This window comes from Podarcis cretensis (genome assembly GCF_951804945.1).
Source record: "Podarcis cretensis genome assembly, chromosome: Z".
In the NCBI taxonomy this organism is placed as follows: domain Eukaryota; kingdom Metazoa; phylum Chordata; class Lepidosauria; order Squamata; family Lacertidae; genus Podarcis; species Podarcis cretensis.
Window position 1 is genome coordinate 16,619,426 of NC_137184.1, and position 23,010 is coordinate 16,642,435.

The 23,010-nt window shown below is 47.0% G+C and overlaps 1 protein-coding gene and 1 long non-coding RNA gene across 6 annotated transcripts; one reads left to right on the forward strand and one right to left on the reverse strand.

Moving 5' to 3' along the window:
• Positions 1–1,268: 1,268 nt before the first annotated feature.
• ASB6 (ankyrin repeat and SOCS box containing 6) lies at positions 1,269–11,606 on the reverse strand. 5 transcript variants are annotated; one of them, XM_079961396.1, is made up of 7 exons: positions 11,491–11,606; positions 7,405–7,578; positions 6,673–6,854; positions 4,815–4,921; positions 3,511–3,619; positions 3,262–3,348; positions 1,269–2,406 (listed from the first exon to the last, which is right to left on the reverse strand). In XM_079961396.1, the coding sequence occupies exons 2-7, from the start codon at positions 7,533–7,535 to the stop codon at positions 1,727–1,729; spliced, it is 1,296 nt and encodes a 431-aa protein (XP_079817522.1). In that variant the 5' UTR covers positions 7,536–7,578; positions 11,491–11,606; the 3' UTR covers positions 1,269–1,726. The 5 variants fall into 5 exon arrangements, with proteins under 5 accessions (XP_079817522.1, XP_079817525.1, XP_079817524.1 ...); XM_079961399.1 differs by lacking the exon at positions 11,491–11,606 and adding an exon at positions 11,434–11,454; XM_079961398.1 differs by lacking the exon at positions 11,491–11,606 and adding an exon at positions 11,069–11,337.
• Positions 11,607–12,207: 601 nt separating this feature from the next.
• LOC307207766 lies at positions 12,208–14,220 on the forward strand. Its single transcript, XR_013834830.1, has 3 exons — positions 12,208–12,645; positions 13,843–13,951; positions 14,114–14,220. It is a non-coding gene; the product is annotated as an uncharacterized lncRNA (long non-coding RNA).
• The last annotated feature ends 8,790 nt before the right edge of the window (positions 14,221–23,010 follow it).

Below are 23,010 nucleotides of genomic sequence, written 5' to 3' on the forward strand. Positions count from 1 at the left end.
TGAAGAGTTTTTATTCACCACTGTACTTCATCAGAAAAGTCTCCCAGAGCACGTGGTGTCAGGTCAACAGCACACAAATTCCTTCCTATACAAAATTTGCAGGTGCAACCCACAAGGAGGAAAAGGAAGGGGGTGGGGATGAAGGCAAGCAAAAAGCAGTTGGAATGACTGCTGAGGGGTGCCAAATGAAGCTGGTCCCTCAATACAGCCAATGGAGTGAGGCCCTTCTGTCCTTTTTGTCAAAAGATGAAATGACTGTTGATAAGACCCCAGTTGAGGGGTCCCTGGAGAGTGCCAGTGGAGCAGCCCAGAGTGGTTTAACAACCCCTCCTCCTCAGGGAACTTTGGGAATTGTAGCGCCTTGAGAGGAACAGCAGTCTCTTATACGGTTCCCAGGATTCTTTGGGGGAAGCTGTGATGGTTTAAAGTATCATTGGGTTTTTAAAAAATGTATGGTGTGAATGTAGCCTGTGCGTTTGGTTAAATGCTTTCCGGGGGGGGGGGGGGGAAATACAGCTGAACCAAGGGGCCACCCTGAAATGATGTCTATCTTGTACTTCTAAACAATGGATATTTTTTTCCCAATTGGTAGTGAGCACATGGTCATCACGGTTTCTGAGGAACAAGGCTGTTTCCCCCCCAAACCAGGACCACCTGTCAGCCAGTCAACAGTGCTGGGTGACATCAGGAAGGCATGGGGTGGGTGCTGCGTTGCTAGTTTGTTCCCCTCTGGAAACACTAGTAAAGTGGACCCCTCCCCTATCAGTCTTGCTTCATTTGTGCTCTGTCAGATGAATGACAGGTGTGTGGCCTTCCCACTTATCAAGGATCTGGCCCAATGGGTCAAAAAAGTTCTTCACACTTAACCTTGCAACAACTATCATCATACTGCCTTTGAAAACACACAAAAATGGTTGAGTCACTGTGTGGACTAGATAAGGCTGCCCTTGGCTCATGGCCTAGCATAGGAAAGCCTCATGAGGAATGGTAGCTTCTGTTTTGAAGGGCAGAAACAGAATCTGCAATATGTTGTGAAACTCCCCGAGACCTATGGGTGAAGGGCAGTATACATATTAAATAATAAGGCAACAAGTATGAAAACAGCTACATCCCATTTGCAAAAGCATAGGATGTTGTGAAGATGTTATTGCCACCCCTTTTTCCTGCTACTTGGCCTATTGTTGATTTAAATTAAATTTGTGAAGTCACTGTTACCCAGGGTAACCCAAAGCAACTTGAAAACAACCAAGCAAGACACTAGAGGCACATTTTGCTGGTGCAGAACATATGTTTAATGACCCAGAGGAATGGACGCTTTGCTCCCTGTTAGAAGCCAGGTTGCTCAGAACAGCTGTTTAGAAAAGTCACGAGGTAATATTGTTCCAGATAAATGGAGGCCTCCAACCTTCTGCAGACACTGAGCAGAATTCAGTTTAGTCATGACTCAGGTCCAGAAAATGGACTTGTCCCTCCTTCAGAACAATCAGCAGTTGAACTGCAGATTTGGAAACATCCAAGTGTTATGCATTCGTCCATAGCAGGGCAAAAGGCCAGTCCACGTGTGTGAATGAGTATGGTGCAATAACACCCTGTTGCGGCAATCCCGCAAATGTCATCCTGTGCGTGACCAACACCCGTGTCCACAACTGACTGGTGTGTGTGGCTTGAAGGCCTCAGGCTGGAAACACCCCCTTGGCAGATCAGTCTTCTTGGTCCACCCTTGAAGTCAGACGGCCGCCTCCGCAGAGCTGCTCGGGTCTATAAGGAGATATTTTTTCAACAAGTTGGGAAGCGGGAGGGCCTTGACTTTTTCATCGATGGGCCAGGGTCTGAGATGCTGCCGCAGGGAAACCCGGCACATCTGCTTCAAGGTAGGAGGGGAGTGTTCCAGCTGCTTCAGGCTGGTGAAGAGGTCTGAGATCCTCTTCCTATGGAACCCGCTGAGGTGGCTGAGGTTGATCTCAAAGTTGATGGGCAGCTTGATGGTCTGGGAGCTTGAGGCCATGAGCTCCAGCACCGTCTCGGCCTTCTGAAAGAGGTCGACGGAGAAGGCGTCGTCCTCTGACCCGCTCAAGTGGGAGCACAGCTGCTCGAAGATAATACTGAAGCCCGACCAACAGGCGGGCCCATGGAGGGTGCAGTTGTATGATGCCCCAAACTCCAGGAGGAAGCGTAGGAGGGGAAAGTGGAGCCGGAAGTTCTTCAGGCACAGGTGGGTGAGGGACTCGTAGGTTGGGCACGCACTAGGGTTGGCCCCATGGGTCATCAGCAGCTGAGTGACCTGGAAGCAGAAGCGCTTGATGGTCTGGACCTCCTCTTCGTCACCTCCCACTGTCTCTCCAAGGAGGAAGATGATGTAGGAGAAGACGCTGTCACCATCTTTTGTTGTGGCCTTCACATTGGCTCCTGATGGGCAGGAACAATAAAGAAACAGACAGTTTAATGTTGTTTTTTCAGTGACCCTTGGCATCACCACCACCATTTTCCTATTTTCCCCAATCAATTTTTACTAAAAGTATTCAACAAAATACAATAAAAGCCAAACTAAGGAAGAGAAAGAGAAAATAAATATAAGGCCCTCTATCACAAATATATCTTAACCCTTATCTAAACTAATACCAAATACATTTAATAACGTGTTTAGAATAGTGCTGGAAGTACAGTGGTACCTCTGGTTATGAACTTAATTTGTTCTGGAGGTCGGTTCTTAACCTGAAACTGTTCTTAACCTGAAGCACCATTTAGCTAATGGGGCCTCCTGCTGCCACTGCGCTGCTGCTGCTGCGCGATTTCTGTTCTCACCCTGAAGCAAAGTTCTTAACCCAAGGTACTATTTCTGGGTTAGAGGAGTCTGTAACCGGAAGCATCTGTAACCTGGGGTACCACTGTATTTGAAGTTGAGAATATATTGCGGCAATGCATGATTATTTGTATTTCTTTCAATTAACCTAAAATAAAGAATAATGTTCTTAAATACATATACCGGTATATCTTGTTTGCCTAAGTAATCCATTATCTATATAGATCATATATCTTGTAACAATAAATTTGGATTAATCAGTGCTTGCACTTTTATCATTCCAGCCCACCCAGGCAGGTCGTTTTAGGGAGAATGCCGTGTTCTGGCAAGAGGGTGCCAGCCTTGATCCCTGGTTCACATTCCTGCTCTGAGACCACTGATAGTTTTGCACTGGATCTGGACCCCTGGAAAAGGAAGCAGCAGGGCTTGGTGGGGCGGGTGGATGGGTGGAGGAAGCTCACCTCCTTCCAACAAAAGGCGAATGTTTTCCGTATTGTGGATCTGAACCCCATCACTGCTGGCTAGAGCATGCAGTAGAGCAGTCTTTCCTGGGGAAGGAGGGAAAAAGTGCATAAGAACATGAGAGGAGCCTGTATGGGGCCTGTCAAGCCCACCCTCCTGTTCTCAAGAGTGACCAACCAAATACCCCAAGCAGGAGCCAAGGAGGAAAAGGGGGAAAGGCCAAGCCCAGGAGGATGGAGGCAACTGACCATGTTTATCAGCTGCATTGACATCGGCTCCAAGTTCCAAAAGTCTCTTTAGGCAAGGGAGGCGTTCTGGCTCTTCGCTAGCCAGATCTAGGGGGCTGCTTTCATGAATCTAAGGAGGAATGGGATAGAGGAAACATAACTGGCTGCTTTTATTGATGCCTTTACTGCAGCAGTGATGAATGGAGTTTCTCCTAGTTCGAGGGCTGCAGTCCCTCTTCTGCAGAAAGCAGCTCGCACAGTGAATGTGAATTTCCCCTCTACGTATATGGTCAGCTGGTTTCTACATGCACTCGGACACCTGTGTCCTTCAACCAGGCGAGCAAGAGGCACGAGCAGAGTTGAAGGATTTGTTTCCATCCAGGCAACACTCAAGGACGAAATCTGGGACCCTGCACCCTGCCTTGACCCCTGCTTTCTTGACCAACTATATCTTATCCTATTTTTCATACAAGTTATTTGGCCTAGAAAGGGGAGGAGGAGAAAGTCAACTCTCAGCCTTGTGGCAACTTTTGAAAGCTAACTTTTTAAAAGAGCAAAAGGTTTTAAACCCTACATGCACACTGCATCCTATGAACAGAGAAGCAAAATTTGGGATGGGGATTGTGGATCAGGATCTCAATGGTTCCATATTATTGCTCTATTCCTCCCCACCGCACCCCCGGCCTGCAATGTTGTTATCAATCTCCCTCTCCCTTTGTTAGTACATCTGCTCCTTTCACTATACAGGTGGTGGCCATTTTAGGTGGGGGGTTGTGTTGCTGTCCCCTCTATGCGTTGGCAGAGGCCCAGCCCTGTTTTCGGGCCCCTTCTGGGTCGGCAGTGACGAGCGTGATCATGTGCCAATCAGACATGCGTAAAATGGTCACTGCTTGTATGGTTCCTGTCATACACCAAAGATGCGCCTTTTTACCCTGCCCTGACACTCAAGATGCAAGAATAAAGTGGGTCCTAAACAGATGCAATTGTAATTGATCTCAAACCAATTTTTTAAATGCTTGTGTTTTAAATGGCTTGCAAGCAGGCCACTGAGAAGCCAAATCCATGATAAGAATAAATTGCCAGCATGGTGTAATGGTTAGCATGCTGCGCTAGGAGCTGGGAGGGACCAGGGTTCAAATCCCCACTAGGCCATGAAGCTAACTGAGTGTAACCTTGGGCTAGTCACTGCGTCTCTTAGTCTGATCTACCTCACAGAGTTGAGAGAACCATCTGCACCACTTTGAGTTCCTCGGGTGTGTGTGTGTGTGTGTGTGTGTGTGTAAGGTTTGACATAAATGTTAATAATAAAAATGGCAGCAGCTTACCCTGTCTCTCCGGTTGATGTCTGCACCTTCCTGCACCAACAGCTCTACCATGTCCGGCTTGTTCCGCATCACGGCAATGTGCAAAGATGTATAATAAGTGATTGGATCTTTTGAAAACACAGAAACACACATTTATTTATTTATTCACCAATTTGGCACAATTTGTGAATTTGTCACACTGAAACATCCTTACCTTTCTTCCAAAGACCTCAAGGTGACCTGGTTCCCATGCCCTCACAACAATCCTACGAGGTAGGCAAGGCTGCAGGTGAGATAGCGACCGGCCCAACTGTCGCTCAAGGAACCTTCACGTGGTTGCATGGGAAACTGGAACTCTGGTTTTCTAGTTCCACAGCTCTTATCCACTGTGCCTGACTGCCTCTCCTAGCAGGCTAACTGGCTGTTGGTTTTTAGGAAACACTGACCCCTTGCACATTCAGGGTTGTTGTTCTGATTTTCAAGGAGCTTAAGGTAGGGTTCTCTCCCCTCCCTGTTCCATCTTCACAACCACTGTGCGAGGTAGGCTTAGGCTGAGAAACAATGACACTGGCCCCAAGGGTTGCGTCCAGACAGCTTCATGTGGCTGTCTGCGGGATTTGAACCCTGGTCTCCCAGGTCCTGTAGTTTGGCATCCTAACCCTTGCACCACCCTGCTGGATTGCCTAGTAAAGACTCCTGATCATTGGTCCTTTGGATATGGGGACTGTCTGCCCACACAACAAGGCTGTCGTCAGCACTGGGGGAAGAGAAAGATGCTTACCGGTGTTCACATCAGGCCCGTAATATGGGAGCCAGCAGGCCAGGAAACATCCCCCTACCCATTTCCTCCTCATGGCTCCCAGCAGTCAAAGGCCCTCCTTCTTGGCCCAACTGTCTAACCGGCCTTGCTGGGAGGCGGTCATGTTGTTAGCGAGACAGCCTGTGAAGGAACTTCTGTGTGACATCACACACCCATGGGCACCTTGAGCCTGCAGCGGCCAGAGCTTTAGAACACTGAAGCTCATGGGGAGGAGCTTAGGAGACAAGGGGTGGGGCTTGGGGAAAAGGAAGGCGGAACCTGATGGCAGAGAGGTGAGTAGAAAAGAGCGACTTAGGCAGGTGGAGCCTAATGGACATCTGGGGTGCAACTACTACTGAATTGAAAAAATATACCCACTTTTGGCTTCCTCATCTGGGTCTCAAAATGGATTATCAGGCCAGGTGAAGAAGAAGAGTTTGGATTTGATATCCCTGAAGGAGTCTCAAAGCGGCTAACATTCTCCTTTCCCTTCCTCCCCCACAACAAACACTCTGAGGTGAGTGCAGCTGAGAGATTTCAGAGAAGTGTGACTAGCCCAAGGTTACCCAGCAGCTGCATGCGTAGGAGCAGAGACGTGAACCCGGTTCACCAGATTACGAGTCCATCGCTCTTAACCACTACACCACACTGGTGGAATAGCCTTTTTTGCCTTTAATACAGGCAATGTCCTATTTGCATGCGGGTTGCGTTCTGGATCGTCACTCGCATAAGCCCCTCAGTCCCACCCCGCCTTCCCCCCACTCTGCCCTGTTCCGGTTCTGAAAACGTCCCATACACGTGCATGGCCACACGTTCTTGGAACACATGCAAAAACGGGGGTCGCTTGTATTGAATTAAAACGGTGTCACATAAAACGGGGCGTTGCAATTCTCAGCAGAAACAAAGAACCAAAACAGGTCGCTCCTAACCAGAAAGGAAACATCTGGGGGGGGGAGGGGGGAGAGGAATCATGAAAAAATTGTATATAAAAATACAGCTTCCATAAATAGTTATCCCAATGATTTCTGTAATTTTAAAATATATGCAAGACCGGAAGCATTAACCAGGTCCCCCTCCAACCTTCAAAGGTGACGTCCGCCCCACCACGCAGGAGGGCTTCTGCAGCTGGGACTACCCCATATTCCGCCATCTTCAGCAGTGAATAGCTCACACCCTCTTGGTAGTAAACGGAGTTGGCGTTCCTCTCCAGCAGGTTGTTAAGGGCCGCAATCCGCCTGTCATCATCTACCACAGCGCTGGGGCTTCACAAGAAAACAAGGCAAATAAAACACCACAATGACCATAGGAGGAGGGCAAAGTTCTGCGGTGGTGGTTTGGTAACGATTAAGAGCCAATCAGAAGTCAGCCCAGAGGGAGGAGCTGTGTGCCAATGAGAAGACATGTCCTTCTGGGCCACATTCTGGGGGCCACATGCCAGCGGTGGGCAGGGCCAGAGTGGGTAGGAGAAACTAATGTGATTTCCCCGCCCCCCTTTACATTAGACCACCAGGTCCATCTAGCTCAATACTGTATGCACTGACTGACAGCAGCAACAGCCCTGCAGGGTTTCAGGCAGGGGATATTATAAGTGCCAACTTGGAGATGCCATTAGGGGCTGAACCTGGGCCTTCTGTATGCACATAAGGTGCTCTACCCTTAACCATGGCCCCTTCCCTGAAAGGTAGGATTCCGTTGGTGCATTTCATGGTATCTATATATCGCTTGATTGTAGAAAACCCTCAAAGATCCTAGTCCTCATAATTCTAAAGAATGGGCTGAATTGAATGGACGGGGAAGCAGCTTCCCAGTTACCTGATCATCATGTCCTGCACCAGAGGATCCATACATTCCAAGATCTCGTCAACTAATGGCTGGTACTCAAAGATGATCCGTCGGAAGCCATGGAGAAAAGGCATTCTGCTCGACTCCCTTCTGTGATTCATTAAGGAAACGGTCTGAGAGCCAATCTAAATCTGCTTCCTCGGCCTACCAAAAAATAAATTCTTCATAATCATCGCTGTCATTCACAAACATATCCTACAGGGCTTGTTAGCACATCCTTCCCAAAACCCACAGTACAGGTTAACCATTTAAGTAGGATAGCAATGTTTCAACCCTTCTCTTGCTTCTGCTGCTGCTATTAAGTAATAAATAAATAAATTAATAATAATATAATAATAATATCTTGCCTTTCCCCCAGATTGTGACTAAAGGTGACCGATACAAATTAAAACACAGGTCATATACAGAAAGCTAAAACTTATTTAAAAATAGTAGTTTAATTAAAACTATAATAGAACTTAAACAATATGAGAATGAATCTATTGAAATACAGAAATTGATATAGTAAAAACAGCACAGCACTACTGTATTTAAAAGGTCTTTTCCTAAACAAACAAAACCCAATCAGTTCCCAAAGACCTGTTGGAACAGGAAGGTCTTCATCACTGGTGGGAAGGACAGTGAGGAGGGAGACAGCCTGGCTTCTCCCGGGAGGGAGTTCCAAAGTCTGGGAGAAGCCCCTGAGAAGGCTCTCTCTTGTGCCCCCCACCAAGCTGCCTGTGAGGGTGGCAGGACCAAGAGAAGGGCCTCCCCTGAAGGTCTGAGCCAGGGCATGTTCGTATGTGAGAATAGAGTCCTTCAGGTAGCCTGAGTCTAATGGAACACGTGCCCAGCCCTTCCTGGCGCTGTGTCTGGGGGAAGCAATGGTAGTTTCAGCCCATCCAGAGCATGGAGGGTGAGGCATAAGGCATGTGTGTATGGGGTCGGTGTGTTGCAGCCAGGCGCAATCATTCAAGGAGGGCGTGGCCTGGAGGAAGTCCCAAGGGCCACACAGGGAGGCCTCAAGGGCCAGATCTGTACCCCCCCCCCACTGCCCCAGGCCTAACATTCCCTACTCCTGCTTTTGAAAAAGCACCATCTTAAAAGTGTGAGAGAGGAATGCTGTGACCTTGGTCGCAAACTGTAAAGGGAACTTGCCTTTTTTTCACCTGTCAAAAAAGTAGGACCTGTTTAAGCCAGTTTTAAACCTTTGGGGGTAAATTGCCATGAGTATAGTGTATTTGAAGGGGAAACTCTGGATGCGCCAGACAGAAAGTCACCAGGTGCAGTTAAGAGAAAGGGAAGCTGTACCAGTTGTGTTTCTCTTTGGTCACACACGTGCACACAGAGCTAAGAGACCTAGACCAACCCCAGCCTTGTAATTACCAACTCTGACTACTCACCTAAGGTAAGGACTGCATGACAGCCTTGCCAGGTAGCAAATGAGCCGCCAATGACTTGTGGTAAACATGGGCCCCTGGGCCAGCTGTACGCCTTTCAGGGCTAGTCATTAGAGGGAACATTTTGCAAGGCTGTCAGAGATTAAGGAGACAGCCTTTGCCAGGGCCCATCATTAAGATGCCATAGCAACAAAACAACTTGATGTCTTGCCAGGTTCCTGCTCTCAGCTTGCTAGGACCAGTAGCTACAGGATGGAACTGGGGCCAGTCCACCCAGGAGACTAGTAGCTCAAGACATGACATTCCTGCCTTGGGAAGAGTGGCAAGTGGAAGGTTACCCCCATCCTTTAAATGCATGTCTTTACGTGGAGTAGCACAGTCATTAAACCCAACAGGTCTAGAGTTTCCTTGGCCCTCCCTTCCTAGATAAGAACTCTCCATTGCAACTGCCATGCAACTGTAGGGCCATTCATAAGAATATTCTTCACAACTATGAGCAGGGGAAGCTGTAACAGTTAACTGTGCCTATGATGCTATGAAATTAATCCACAGCAAGAGGAGTGATCTCACAGCACTCAAAATCTAAAGAGACCCTCTCCTTATCAAGAAGGCCACCTGTGACTTTTCTTTCCAGGGGCAGGGTGGGTCTGCATTTCAGATCCACACACCCAAAAAAACTTTTTTTTTAATCTACCACATTTTTTAAAATCTATCATGAGGCAAGTTGCAAGGGCTCCATGCCACTCAATGATCCTACACAATGCCCAAAGAAACTACACTTAGCTCAGTATGGCCAAAACCAGGCATAGGCAACCTTCGGCCCTCCAGGTGTTTTGGACTACAATTCCCATCAGCCCTGACCACTGGTCCTGTTAGCTAGGGATCATGGGAGTTGTAGGCCAAAACATCTGGAGGGCCGAAGGTTGCCTATGCCTGGCCAAAACTGACTGGCAGCGGGTCCACTGTAGGATAGAAAAGCTATTTGCCACATGGCTCCTGGAACTTGGGTTACAGGCACAAAAACAGAATGGCTATTCCCCACCCCGAATGCCGCAGCACTTTCTATTATTTTTTTGTAGAGAATTTATTTGATTCTTTTTGCAGTTTGTGGCATTTGGAAGGTTGCAACCAGCCACAGCAAAACAGGTTGTACAGAGAGCACAGTGGGATGTATAGGCATGTATAGGACAGTAACACCCAGTGAACATCATGGCTAAGTGGGGATTTAAACCTGGGTCTCCCTAGTCCTAGTCCTACAGACACTAACCACTACACCACACTGCTCGCACTGGGGTTGAACCTTTTTCTTCCACTTTGCAAAGCCACAGCTTCTGTGATAGGTGCTGCTGCTAGTGAAGAGGCGCTGCCTCACTCTAGTCTAGTCCATGTCCACATAACACGATTATTTTCAAAGTTCTGATGTTTTCATTTCTGTCAAGGAAATCACTGCCCTGTAAATGGTACAGGAGCACTCATGGAAATCTTTTTTTAAAAGTAGGGAATGCTGCACCATTTCAAGAGTCTTTCTTTCTTTGAATGTTTGGCCCCGCCAAACTACCACTGCCCCCAAATTACCACTACAGCTGTACTGTAGCTTGTTAACTTGACTCCATGAATCTGGCTAAAAGGAAGTCCGTGGGAAAGGTTTAAAGGGAAAGGCTACCCTTCTGACAAAAAAAATGGGGTTTTCCCAAGCAAAGGCATTTTACTTCGTTTTTCACTTCCAGTAAAAAAAACCAACGACAATTGCAATTAATGCTAACCACCTGGGGTAAAATTTTGAATGGGGCAAATATTCTAATGACCAAGAGCAGGTGTGGAGAACGCTGTGCCCCCTACCCCTGAATATTGCTGAACTCCAACTCCAACCATTCCTAGCCCTTGCCACGACTGCGAGGGCTGACGAACGATTCTCCATCCCGGGACTAATGAGCTATCCAATTTAGCCTGCTTATTTTTCTTGCACTTAGTAAACAAAGCTAAAAAGTTTGAACCTGCCAAGCTAATATTTATTTTCAAGTGCTTTGTCATCATCACTACATGAATTTATGACATTTCTCTTTTCCCCATAGAAATACGTGAATCCCCTGTCCCCCTGTCCCCCTCCCCCCACCGCCAGTATGGGCAAGAAAATTAACGCAGACAAAGTAAGGTTTATACGCAACAAAATACAAATTATCAAACAAAAGTCAGCATCTCAGTAAATTGCCACCTGCTTCCAAAACCAGTCGCTACAAACATGGGAACGAGCCGACCTCACAAGGCTGTTAGGAACGAATTCACGGGCAGGGGAGCTTTTTCGAACCAAGCGTCTGAACTAGCTTGAAGTGCTCTGTAAAATGGAACCAAATTATTACTACGTTCAGTATGGATAACCAGAGCAGCCTTCTCTCCCCGCCACACACCATGCCGGAATAATCCCTTTGCGCGTCCGAAACCCCCAGTCTGCAATTCCGACAACCCTAGTTTGCAATTTAATTTTTTTAAGAGCTATACAGTTTAGCAAGATGTTTAAATTCTGTATTTTCAAGTAACTTAATAAATAAAGCCTTTTTGCTAAAACCAGCAAAAACAAAACCCCTGTATCACGGTAGCCCATTAAAACGTTTATTTGAACCACCTTCCTCTCCGCAAATTCCCAACTCCCATCCCGTCCTATTGGTCCCACGTCTCCTACCTGCACGGCGTGCCTCTGGGTTAGCAGGAAGCGGAAGGATGCCGAGCTCTTGAGTTGCACTTTTATACAGTTTGCAGCCAACAGCTGTAGCTCTCTCTCTCTCTTTTGGTTGCTCGCTCGCTCGCTCTCGCTCTCCCCACAGTTTGACGTATCTTTTAATCTAAGTGCCCTCTGCAGGCTGGAGGTTTTGGTTTAAACCGCTGCCGGATCAAGCGGCCACCAGGGGGCAGACTTCCCCAGCGGAAAAGAAGATACTGTACAGTACAGTGGTACCTCGCGTTACAGATGCTTCAGGTTACATACGCTTCAGGTTTCAGACTCCACTACCTCAGAAATATTACCTTGGGTTGTGAAGTTTGCTTCAGGATGAGAAAAGAAATCGTGCTCCGGCGGTGTGGCAGCAGCAGCAGGCCCCATTAGCTAAAGTGGTGCTTCAGGTTAAGAACAGTTTCAGGTTAAGAACGGACCTCCAGAACAAATTAAGTACTTAACCCGAGTTACCACTGTACATCTATAGACTCAGTTGAACTGGAATTTTTAATCCACTCTTTACAAGCATTAAATGCATGCAGCGCTTTAGCTCCATGGCTGGAGTTGCAGCTGCTTAGGTCTTGCTTGATAGGGTTTTATCAGAGCTCCCACCAAAAGTTGTTTCAGTGCCAGCCTTGCAAATGTGTACCCCACCTTAAGCTCCTTGAAAATCAGAACAACAACCCTGAACGTGCAAGGGCCAGTGTTTCCTAAAAACCAACAGCCAGTTAGCCTGCTAGGAGAGGCAGTCAGGCACAGTGGATAAGAGCTGTGGAACTAGAAAACCAGAGTTCCAATTTCCCATGCAACCACGTGAAGGTCCCTTGAGCGACAGTTGGGCCGGTCACTATCTCACCTGCAGCCTTGCCTACCTCGTAGGATTGTTGTGAGGGCATGGGAACCAGGTCACCTTGAGGTCCTTGGAAAAAAAGTAAGGATGTTTCAGTGTGACAAATTAACAAATTGTGCCAAATTGGTGAAAAAAATAAATAAATGTGGGTTTCTGTGTTTTCAAAAGATCCAATCACTTATTATACATCTTTGCACATTGCCGTGATGTGGAACAAGCCAGACATGGTAGAGCTGTTGGTGCAGGAAGGTGCAGACATCAACCGGAGAGACAGGGTAAGCTGCTGCCATTTTTATTTTCATTATTAACATTTATGTCAAACCTTACACACACACACACACACACACACACACACTCAAGGAACTCAAAGTGGTGCAGATGGTTTTCTCAACTCTGTGAAGTAGATCAAACTAAGAGACGCAGTGACTGGCCGAAGGTTATACCCAGTTAGCTTCATGGCCTAGTGGGGATTTGAACCCTGGTCACTCCCAGCTCCTAGCACAGCATGCTAACCATTACACCATGCTGACAATTATTCTTATCATGGATTTGGCCTAATTGCAAGCTATTTAAAACGCAAGCATTAAAAAAATTGGTTGAGATCAATTACGATAGCATCTGTTTAGGACCCACTTTATTCTTGTATCTTGAGCATCAGGCCAGGGTAAAAAGGCGCATCTTTGGTGTATGACAGGAACCATACAGGCAGCGACCATTTTACGCATGTCTGATTGGCACATGATCACGCTCGTCACTGCCGACCCAGAAGGGGCCTGAAAAAAGGGCTGGGGCTCTGCCAACGCATAGAGGGGTCAGGAACACAACCCCCCCCACCCATAATGGCCACCACCTGTATAGTGAAAGGAGCAGATGCACTAACAAAGGGAGAGGGAGATTGATAACAACATTGCAGGCTGGGGGTAGGGTGGGGAGGAATAGAGCAATAATATGGAACCATTGAGACCCTGATCCAACATCCCCATCCCAAATTTTGCTTCTCTGTTCATAGGATGCAATGTGCATGTAGGGTTTAAAACCTTTTGCTCTTTTAAAAAGTTAGCTTTCAAAAGTTGCCACAAGGCTGAGAGTTGACTTTCTCCTCCTCCCCTTTCTAGGCCAAATAACTTGTATGAAAAATAGGATAAGATTAGATATAGTTGGTCAAGAAAGCAGGGGTCAAGGCAGGGTGCAGGGTCCCAGATTTCGTCCTTGAGTGTTGCCTGGATGGAAACAAATCCTTCAACTCTGCTCATGCCTCTTGCTCGCCTGGTTGAAGGACACAGGTGTCCGAGTGCGTGTAGAAACCAGCTGACCATATACGTAGAGGGGAAATTCACATTCACTGTGCCAGCTGCTTTCTGCAGAAGAGGGACTGCAGCCCTCGAACTAGGAGAAATTCCATTCATCACTGCTGCAGTAAAGGCATCAATAAAAGCAGCAAGTTATGTTTCCTCTATCCCATTCCTCCTTAGGTTCATGAAAGCAGCCCCCTAGATCTGGCTAGCGAAGAGCCAGAACGCCTCCCTTGCCTAAAGAGACTTTTGGAACTTGGAGCCGATGTCAATGCAGCTGATAAACATGGTCAGTTGCCTCCATCCTCCTGGGCTTGGCCTTTCCCCCTTTTCCTCCTTGGCTCCTGCTTGGGGTATTTGGTTGGTCACTCTTGAGAACAGGAGGCTGGGCTTGATAGGCCCCATACAGGCTCCTCTCACGTTCTTATGCACTTTTCCCCTCCTTCCCCAGGAAAGACTGCTCTACTGCATGCTCTAGCCAGCAGTGATGGGGTTCAGATCCACAATACGGAAAACATTCGCCTTTTGTTGGAAGGAGGTGAGCTTCCTCCACCCATCCACCCGCCCCACCAAGCCCTGCTGCTTCCTTTTCCAGGGGTCCAGATCCAGCGCAAAACTATCAGTGGTCTCAGAGCAGGAATGTGAACCAGGGATCAAGGCTGGCACCCTCTTGCCAGAACACGGCATTCTCCCTAAAACGACCTGCCTGGGTGGGCTGGAATGATAAAAGTGCAAGCACCGATTAATCCAAATTTATTGTTACAAGACACATGATCTATATAGATTACTTAGGCAAACAAAATACAGTGGTACCTCTGGTTACGTACTTAATTTGTTCCGGAGGTCCATTCTTAATCTGAAACTGTTCTTAACCTGAAGCACCACTTTAGCTAATGGGGCCTCCCGCTGCTGCCACGCCGCTGTGGCGCAATTTCTGTTCTCACCCTGAAGCAAAGTTCTTAACCCGAGGTATTATTTCTGGGTTAAGAACACTATTCTTTATTTTAGATTATTGAAAGAAATATGAATAATCATGCATTGCCGCAATATATTCTCAACGTAAAATACAGTGGTACTTCAGGTTACAGACGCTTCAGGTTACAGACTCCTCTAACCCAGAAATAGTACCTCGGGTTAAGAACTTTGCTTCAGGATGAGAATAGAAATCGTGCTCTGGCGGCGCAGCGTTCGAGTTGCGCTCCTCGGCAACCCGGAAGTAACGGCGCTCAAAATGACGTCACGCGCATTCGCAGAAGCGGCGAAAAGCGATGCGCACAGACAAACCGTCACTAGTTATGTTTACTTCTATATACGAACGGGGCTCCGAAATGGATCCCGTTCGTATCTAGAGGTACCACTGTAGTTGCTTTTCTCTTTGACATCTGGTGGGAGGGCTAGCTGATTTGAGCAGGGCCAGGATTGGTGTTCTATGCTCAAAGCGTCTTGTCCTGGTGAGCAACTCAGCCACTGAGTTCTGTACCAGTGGAAGTTTCCAAACCATCTTCAAAGTTGCAGTAATATAACCTAGAGGTTACCAGAGCATAGGCAGCAGATGTTAGGCTATCCCTGTCCAGTTAGAGGCAGAGGTGAGTCACCAGTCAAAACTGATGGAAGGCACTCCAGTCTAGGGAACTGCCCACTAAGAGTGCCTCCGTCTTATCGGGATTGAGCTCGTTTGTTGGCTCTCATCCAATCCATTATCGAGGCAAGATAACTATGTATACGTTTAGTATTGCAGTTCTGTTTTTCAGTTGCACTATTGTGTATTTTTATTTATGTTATTAATTGCCAACAGTTATAAAATTCTTATCAAATATTTGAAGGGTCTGTTGTCTGCAATAAAGCCATGATAATACTCAGCATTGCTGCTGCCTTCTGCCTTGGGGTTAGTTTTCTGGGGCCGGGGGAAATAGGTCGAGGGGCTTTTGAGTAATTTGAACCCATACCCCTAAGGCTGCTCAGAGAGGCAAACAGAACTTCAGGAAGGCATCAATCACACCCCAACTGCATTTCCCAGCCTCCCCCACAGCCCCATATTTATCTTTCTACTACATTCCTGACAGCCGGATAGCTTTTCAGAGAAGTTTACTTAAGGCCTGGTCAGAAAAGTGCTGAGGGCACCATGGAAGGGCCTTTGCACTCTCTCTCTCTCTCTCTCTCTCTCTCTCTCTGTCTGTCTGCTTAATGCAAAGAAAGTGAACTGTGAGGGAGCCACAATTTAGAGAATGGCCAAAGCTCAGTGGCAGAGCATCTGCTTTGTGTGAAGAAGATCGTAGGTTTAGTCCCCAGTGGCATCTCCAGGTAGGGTTAGGAATATCCCCTGCCTGAAACCCTGGAGAGCTGCTGCCAGTCGGTGTGGACAACGTTGAACTATATGGACCAATAGTCTGGCTCAGTATATGGGACTTTCCAGTGTTCCTGTTTAATTCAGCCCTTTATTCAGAATGATGAATAATCTTGCTTTCTGTTTAGCGGAAGGGTCTTGGCTCCGTGGCCGAGCATCTACTTTGTGGTCAGAAGGTCCCAGGCTCAACCACCAATGGCACCTCCAGGTAGGGCTAGGAAAGACTTCTGTATGAAACAGTGGGGAGCCACTGCCAGTCAGTGTAGACAGTACTGAACTAGATGGAAGAACGTTGCCTCAGGAGTGGGAGGAAAATTCTCAGGGATGATTCACACCCTGGCCAGCACTTTTCCGATCTCCTGCCCTCAGGCAGAAGATATAGAAGCATGATTAGTCGCACCAACAGGGTAAAGAACAGCTTCTATCTGTGGCCTGTTAGGCTGCTGAATGAAAAGATAACAACAGGGCAACTGACTTTTGGGTTTGGTGGGCATCAGTAAACGAGGGGAATTAAGACTAAAAGACCTGAGTGGGAAGGCTCGTGTAATCTCACTGTATACAAGTTGTACAAGTGACAATAAAGTATTTCAATTTGAATTATTTAATTCAGTCTCTTCTTCAGAACTATGAGGGCTAGTATCTTAATTTTTAGAAGAAGAGTAATCTCAGTGGCAGTACACATGCTTTGCATGCAGAAGGTCTTAGGTTCAATCCCTGGCATCTCCAGGCAGGGTTTAAGAGCCTGTTGGATCAGGCCAATGGCCCATCTAGTCCAGCTTCCTGTTCTCACTGTGGCCAACCAGATGCCCCAAAGGGAAGCCCACAAGCAGGACCTGAGCACAAGAGCCCTCTTCCCTCCTGCAGGTTCCAGGAACTGGTATCCAGAAACATTACTGCCACTGACCATGGAGGCAGAATGTTAAGTTGTGGGTGAACATATCAGACGACACAGCGATTCTTCAAACAGCTCTTGTTTATTCACAGGCCAGAACAGAACTGAACTGAAGGATTCAGTCAGCCTGCTTATATAGAGCTCCAGTACAGCGTAACTGTAACAACTTTCTAAAACTATCCAATCACTGAATGTCACTTTCGATCCCTTATTTGCATAACTATCTACAGTATCCCCCTGCTGGCCCAGGGTGAGAACTTCAGTACATAACACAGAACATGACCACTGTGCCTAGTAGCCTCCTCTATGAATTTCTTCAATCCTCTTCTAAAGGTGCTCAAGCTGATGCCCATCACTGCATCCCAACATCCCTTGCCTGAAACCCCAGAGAGCTTCTGCCAGTCAGTGCAGGCAGCACTGAGCTAGATAGACCTAATGCTCTGACTATGTTCTCCCTAGCTTCTTCCCCTTGATGCATGGACAGATTTAGGATCCCAGAAGAGGTGGGCTTGATCCTCCACAGCCTGGCCACTTAAGCTGATTCACCAACAGTGGGGTAGTTGAAGTTGGGGGTGGAGTGGGAAAGAAAAACAACACCAACAACAGTGGGGCTAGTTGCTGGAGGGGCAGGGGCTGCATTTGGCCCTCAGACCAGAGGTTCCCTCCTGGTAAAGGGCCGATAATTTAGGTGCTCCTCTGTGGCATCAAATGGGGATTCAGACACTGCATTTAACTGCAGGGTGAGCGAAACAGCCAGAAAATAAATGGGGCCATGTAGAAGAATTTGAGCCTATTTCATTCACAGGTATATTTTTGAAAAGCCATTTCTGCACAGCTGTTAGAAAGATACAAGAGGCCTGTCATCTCTCTGGCTTTTCCACAGGCCCATTCAGGGGGAAAATTTGTTGGACCTATTCTCTACTGCTCAGACTTAGGCTGTTAAGAGCACAGGAGCCCTGCCAGGAAGAGAGCTGGCAGCAACACTGACTAATAGAGTAGGAGTCTCACTGGCTTCGCCTTTTTCTTTCCATCACAGACTTGGAATTTCCAGGCACTCCTATGTTTTGGACAGTGAAGCCAAGGGAGGGAACTTGATTGCCTCTTATTTTGTTTGCTCCCTTTCTGCAATCAAACGGGTTGGTTTTATTCTTTAGACTCAGGCAAATTCCCAGTGGGCAAGAGGGCAGAAATGGAAGAGTTCTGAGTGATTCAGCATTATTCTGAAAATGCTGTTGTGAAATCTTTCCTTCCGTGTCCAAGGCAAGAGGAAAAGAGAAGGACCAATAGCTCAGTGGTTAGAGCATTTGCTTCTTTCCTTTGGGTTTAATCCCCAATGGCATCCCCAGGTAGCAGAGCCGTTCTTAAAGGTAAAGGTAAAGGTACCCCTGCCCGTACGGGCCAGTCTTGACAGACTCTGGGGTTGTGCGCCCATCTCACTTAAGAGGCCAGGGGCCAGCGCTGTCCGGAGACACTTCCGGGTCACGTGGCCAGCGTGACATCGCTGCTCTGGCCAGAGCCAGAGCCAGAGCCGCACACGGAAACGCCGTTTACCTTCCCGCTGGTAAGCGGTCCCTATTTATCTACTTGCACCCGGAGGTGCTTTCGAACTGCTAGGTTGGCAGGCGCTGGGACCGAGCAGCGGGAGCGCACCCCGCCGCAGGGATTCGAACCGCCGACCTTTCGATCGGCAAGCCCTAGGCGCTGAGGCTTTAACCCACAGCGCCACCTGCGTCCTGCAGGGGGCACAGGTACACCACTACAACCCGCAAAAATCACCTGTCCTATCAGACTATATGAGTGGCAATGTGCCACTGCTGTTGCAGCTTCTCAATATTCCTGCACACATCAGCACAAAGGTGTGCATTTTTTTTGGTCTTTCCTCCTCGCCTTGCCCTCACACTGGATGCTTTAAGTACTTAATAATAATAATATAATAAAATTTTACTTATATCCCGCCCTCCCCAGCCAAAGCCGGGCTCAGAGTGGCTAACAACAGTAAAATAATACCTTTAAAGGTAAAGGGACCCCTGACCGTTAAGTCCAGTTGCAGACGACTCTGGGGTTGTGGCGCTCATCTCGTTTTACTGGCTGAGGGAGTTGGTGTTTGTCCACAGACAGCTTCTGGGTCGTGTGGCCAGCATGACTAAGCCACTTCTGGCGAACCAGAGCAGCATACGGAAATGCCATTTACCTTTCCGCTGGAGTGGTACCTATTTATCTACTTGCACTTTGACTGGTTGGCAGGAGCAGGGACTGAGCAACGGGAGCTCACCCCGTCACGGGGATTCGAATTGCTGACCTTCTGATTGGTTTAGACCACAGCACTGCCTGCGTCCCACCTTCAAGTACTTAAGTCATGTAAAATGTAGTAATTTCTAATGCCACTATTGCAGTAGAGCAGTTTTTTTTGGGGGGGGGGGCAATACAGTTCCTTGCCAAGGGTGAAGGTAGAGCCAGGAAAGTATCCTTATTTGAAATCCTGAAGAGCAGCTGCCAGTCAGTGTTGATAACACTGAACTGGAGGGACCAAATGCTCTCACTCAGTATAAGGAAGCTTCTTGTTTAGGCCATCTCTTTATTTAGAGCCATGAGGACTGGAACCTTAATTTATTTGGGAGGAAAGGCCATAGCCAGTTGTTGGGAATCACAAATGGGGAGAGTATTGCTGTAGCATTTGGGTCGTGCTTGGGGGCTTCCCATAGGGCATTGTGAGAAAGTTCCATTGACTCTAATAGACTGACACCTGAGTAAGCATGCTCCAATTCTTGCATTGCATTATTCTGCGCTTGATTTCACACTGCATGCCTTCTTTTCTATCAGGGATGAGAATTGGGGGTTATGCCAAAGAAGTGATGTGTAGGGATTCTTGTATGTTTTTAAGGGAGAGGCATTCAGCTAGATAGGGTTGGCTCTATATAGATGTTCCAGAATAGACAGGAAAGGTATATGGCTTTATTCCGGTATAACATTCTCACAAACAAGTAGCGCAGGAGAAGATCAGAATTTTCCTCTTCTTCCCTTTTTTCCACAACGAACAGGATGACCTCACAAACTGAAGTAACAGCAATGGAATGAAATTCAACAGTCCAATGTGAAAGGTCAGGCGTTTAAGGGCCAGCAATGAAAGCATTTTTATTAACGGCTGGGGACTCAGCGTATGGGAAATGGGGGAGGGGGGGGCGATCATCAGGAAGATTGCAGCTGATCCCAGGAAGACATGTGAACTTCCTGCCAAGAAGGCAAATGCAATTGTTGGATGCAGTCAGTGGTGGGGGCACTTCTCAGAGAGACAGGGAGGTGTTGAGAGAATCTGAACATGCCATAGTGGCCTAATCTCCGTCCCAGAGAGTGTTCTAGTATGAATTTGTGTAAGCCAGCTCATACTCTCCAACATTTCTCCAATGAAAATAGGGACGTTCTATTCCAGGCACGTCCAACTCCCAGGAGACTGTGATCTACTCCCATTATAAAAATACTGGCTGTGAGCTACCCATTGTTATTGACAGGCAAAATTGTTGAGCTTTTTTGGGGGGGAGCCAAAGCTTTTTCTGGGGGCGGGGGAGAGAGATCTACTGTTGTAGCACCCTGCTTGTGGTTAACGCTTAGCTGGAATGAAATATTCAACGCAGCAATAGAGAAATTAAAATAATAATTTATTTGTCAGACAAATAAATGAGAGGCACAGTGGTATATGGTTACCAAGCTCTGGCCTGCCCTCCTGCCATTCTGGCCAGCACTTATATTTCCTTAATCCAGCCCCCTTGCTCCTCCTGTGGCTGCCTCTGTCCAATCAGCCTGGTTGACATTCCTATTGGCTGTTTGCTAGAACCAATCACAAAAGATACACCCATTTCCTTTTGCCCTTTTATGGGAAACAAAAAGCTATATATTCTTCTATCTATAAATGACAAATAAGTAGTAATATATCTTACATGTGTCTCAACAAGGAACCTTAATTACCAGCTCACCTCTTGCCCTCCTTGCCCTGTTGCCCTCCAAAACAAATGGTTAATCTTAAATTTTTATCTTAAACAGATGTCAAGGATCTTGAGTTCACATCATCATTGAAAGATCTCCTTCTCTTGGAGGTCTTTAAACAAAGGCCTGACAACCATATGTGTGCTCTAATGATGTTTCCTGCTTGGCAGGGGGGCTGGGCTGATGGCTGATGGCCCCTGTGATCTCTTCCAACTATATGAAATAAGAATCTAGCATAAGGATTTAACATTTCTTTCTTTCTAAATCCTTTGCATAATTACATTTAAGCCAATATATTTAATACATAACATAGATAGCTTTTTAGAAGAATAAACCTTCTCAAAGTAAAAAAGGAAGGAACAGTTTCCAGCCTCAAAATAAGATAGGAAGAAACCTATCTTCTCCAGCCAAGCCAGTTGCCTTTTTCACTGCTCTTGACCTTTCAACCTTAGGAAAATATGGCTCAAGTTTAATGGGAGGCACATGGTTTTATTTTACTATTTACCCACTCTTAATTATGTTTATCTCTTTTTTTTATCTTCTGTAATATGTAGGGTCAGTGTAACCTTGGCTCTCAGCCTGTAATTCCCTTTTTACGACTTTGAGAATTGTTTTCTGCTATAAATCAGGGGGGCCCCTTGTCCAGGAGAATAAACATTGCCAAGGTTCTTAGGCAGCTGGTCTTCTGCCTGGCATAAACATTTGAAAATCTTTAAGCTCTTTTTAAGATACAGGCCTTAATCAAAAATATAAGCTTTGATAAAAATGCAGGCTTATGATTAGATGCCTCACTGTGATCTACTACAGCTGTCCAGTGATCTACCAGTAGTTCATGATCTACGTATTGGACATGCCTGTACAGTGGTACCTCGGGTTAAGTACTTAATTCGTTCCGGAGGTCCATACTTAACCTGAAACTGTTCTTAACCTGAAGCACCACTTTAGCTCATGGGGCCTCCTGCTGCTGCCCCGCCGCTGGAGCACGATTTCTGTTCTCATCCTGAAGCAAAGTTCTTAGCCAGAGGTACTATTTCTGGATTAGCCGAGTCTGTAACCTGAAGTGTATGTAACCTGAAGCGTATGTAACCTGAAGCGTATGTAACCCGAGGTACCACTGTATTCAGTAGTAGTAGTAGTAGTAGTAGCAGTAGTAGTAATTTTATTTATACCCTGTCCATTTGACTGGGTTGCCTCAGCCACTCTGGGCAGCTCCCTACATACATAAAAACATAATACAGTGAACGCTCAGGTTGCAGACGTGATCCGTGTGGGATGCACGTTCACAACCCGCAGCATTCGCAACCTGCAGTGGTGGGCGCTTCTGCACATGCGCGACCGCCGAAACCCGGATGTAACCCGTTCTGGTACTTCCGGGTTTCGGCGGGTCCATAACCCGACAAAACATAACCTGAAGCCTCTCTAACCCGAGGTATGACTGTAAAACATTAAACAACTTCCCTATACAGGGCTGCCTTCAGATGTCTTCTAAAGGTTGTATAGTTACTTATCTCCTTGGCTTGGGGGTCACATAACTCCATACCCTCCAGCATTTCTTAGATGAAAACAGAGACATCCTAAGGAAAAGCAGGACATTTCCGGATCAAAGCAGAAACTGTATCGCTTCTGTAAATCCGGGACTGTTCCTGGAAAATTGGGACAATTGGCAGCTGTGGGGTGGGGCCTCCCCTGTTTCTGGTGTCATGGTGGAGCCATTTGGGTGCTAAGATGCAGGATGAGAGCTAAGCTGAAGGAAAATTAGGGGAAGCAATGGCTTGATAGGCTTTCTTCACGATAATACCTACGGTGGTCACTGGGGTACAACTGCCCTGTGTTAGTATTAATAATGAAATGAGTCTTGGTGGACTTGGTAGGGTGAAAGCAAGCCCAACAGTCAGTGGTGCAGATCCTCCAAGTGCCCCTATTTTCCAGGGATGTCTCTGATTTAGAGAAGCCTTCCCGGTTTCTGCTTTGATCCCAAAATGTCCCAGTTTTCCTTAGGATGTCCCTATTTTCACTGGAGAAATGTTGGAGCGTATGGAGTTATCTGACCTCTGAGCCGTCTGAAGGCAATCCTGCATAGGGGAGTCTCTCCCCCCCCCCGCAATGTTTAATGTTTTGTTATGTTTTTATATAT

Coding starts and splice junctions, on each gene's coding strand:
- ASB6 (XM_079961396.1), bottom strand. CDS start 7,535: ATGAATCACAGAAGGGAGTCGAGCAGAATGCCTTTTCTCCATGGCTTC. Junction 3,620..4,814: donor ACATCAACCGGAGAGACAGG/GTAAGCTGCTGC, acceptor ATTCCTCCTTAG/ATTCATGAAAGCAGCCCCCT. Junction 3,349..3,510: donor CAATGCAGCTGATAAACATG/GTCAGTTGCCTC, acceptor CTCCTTCCCCAG/GAAAGACTGCTCTACTGCAT.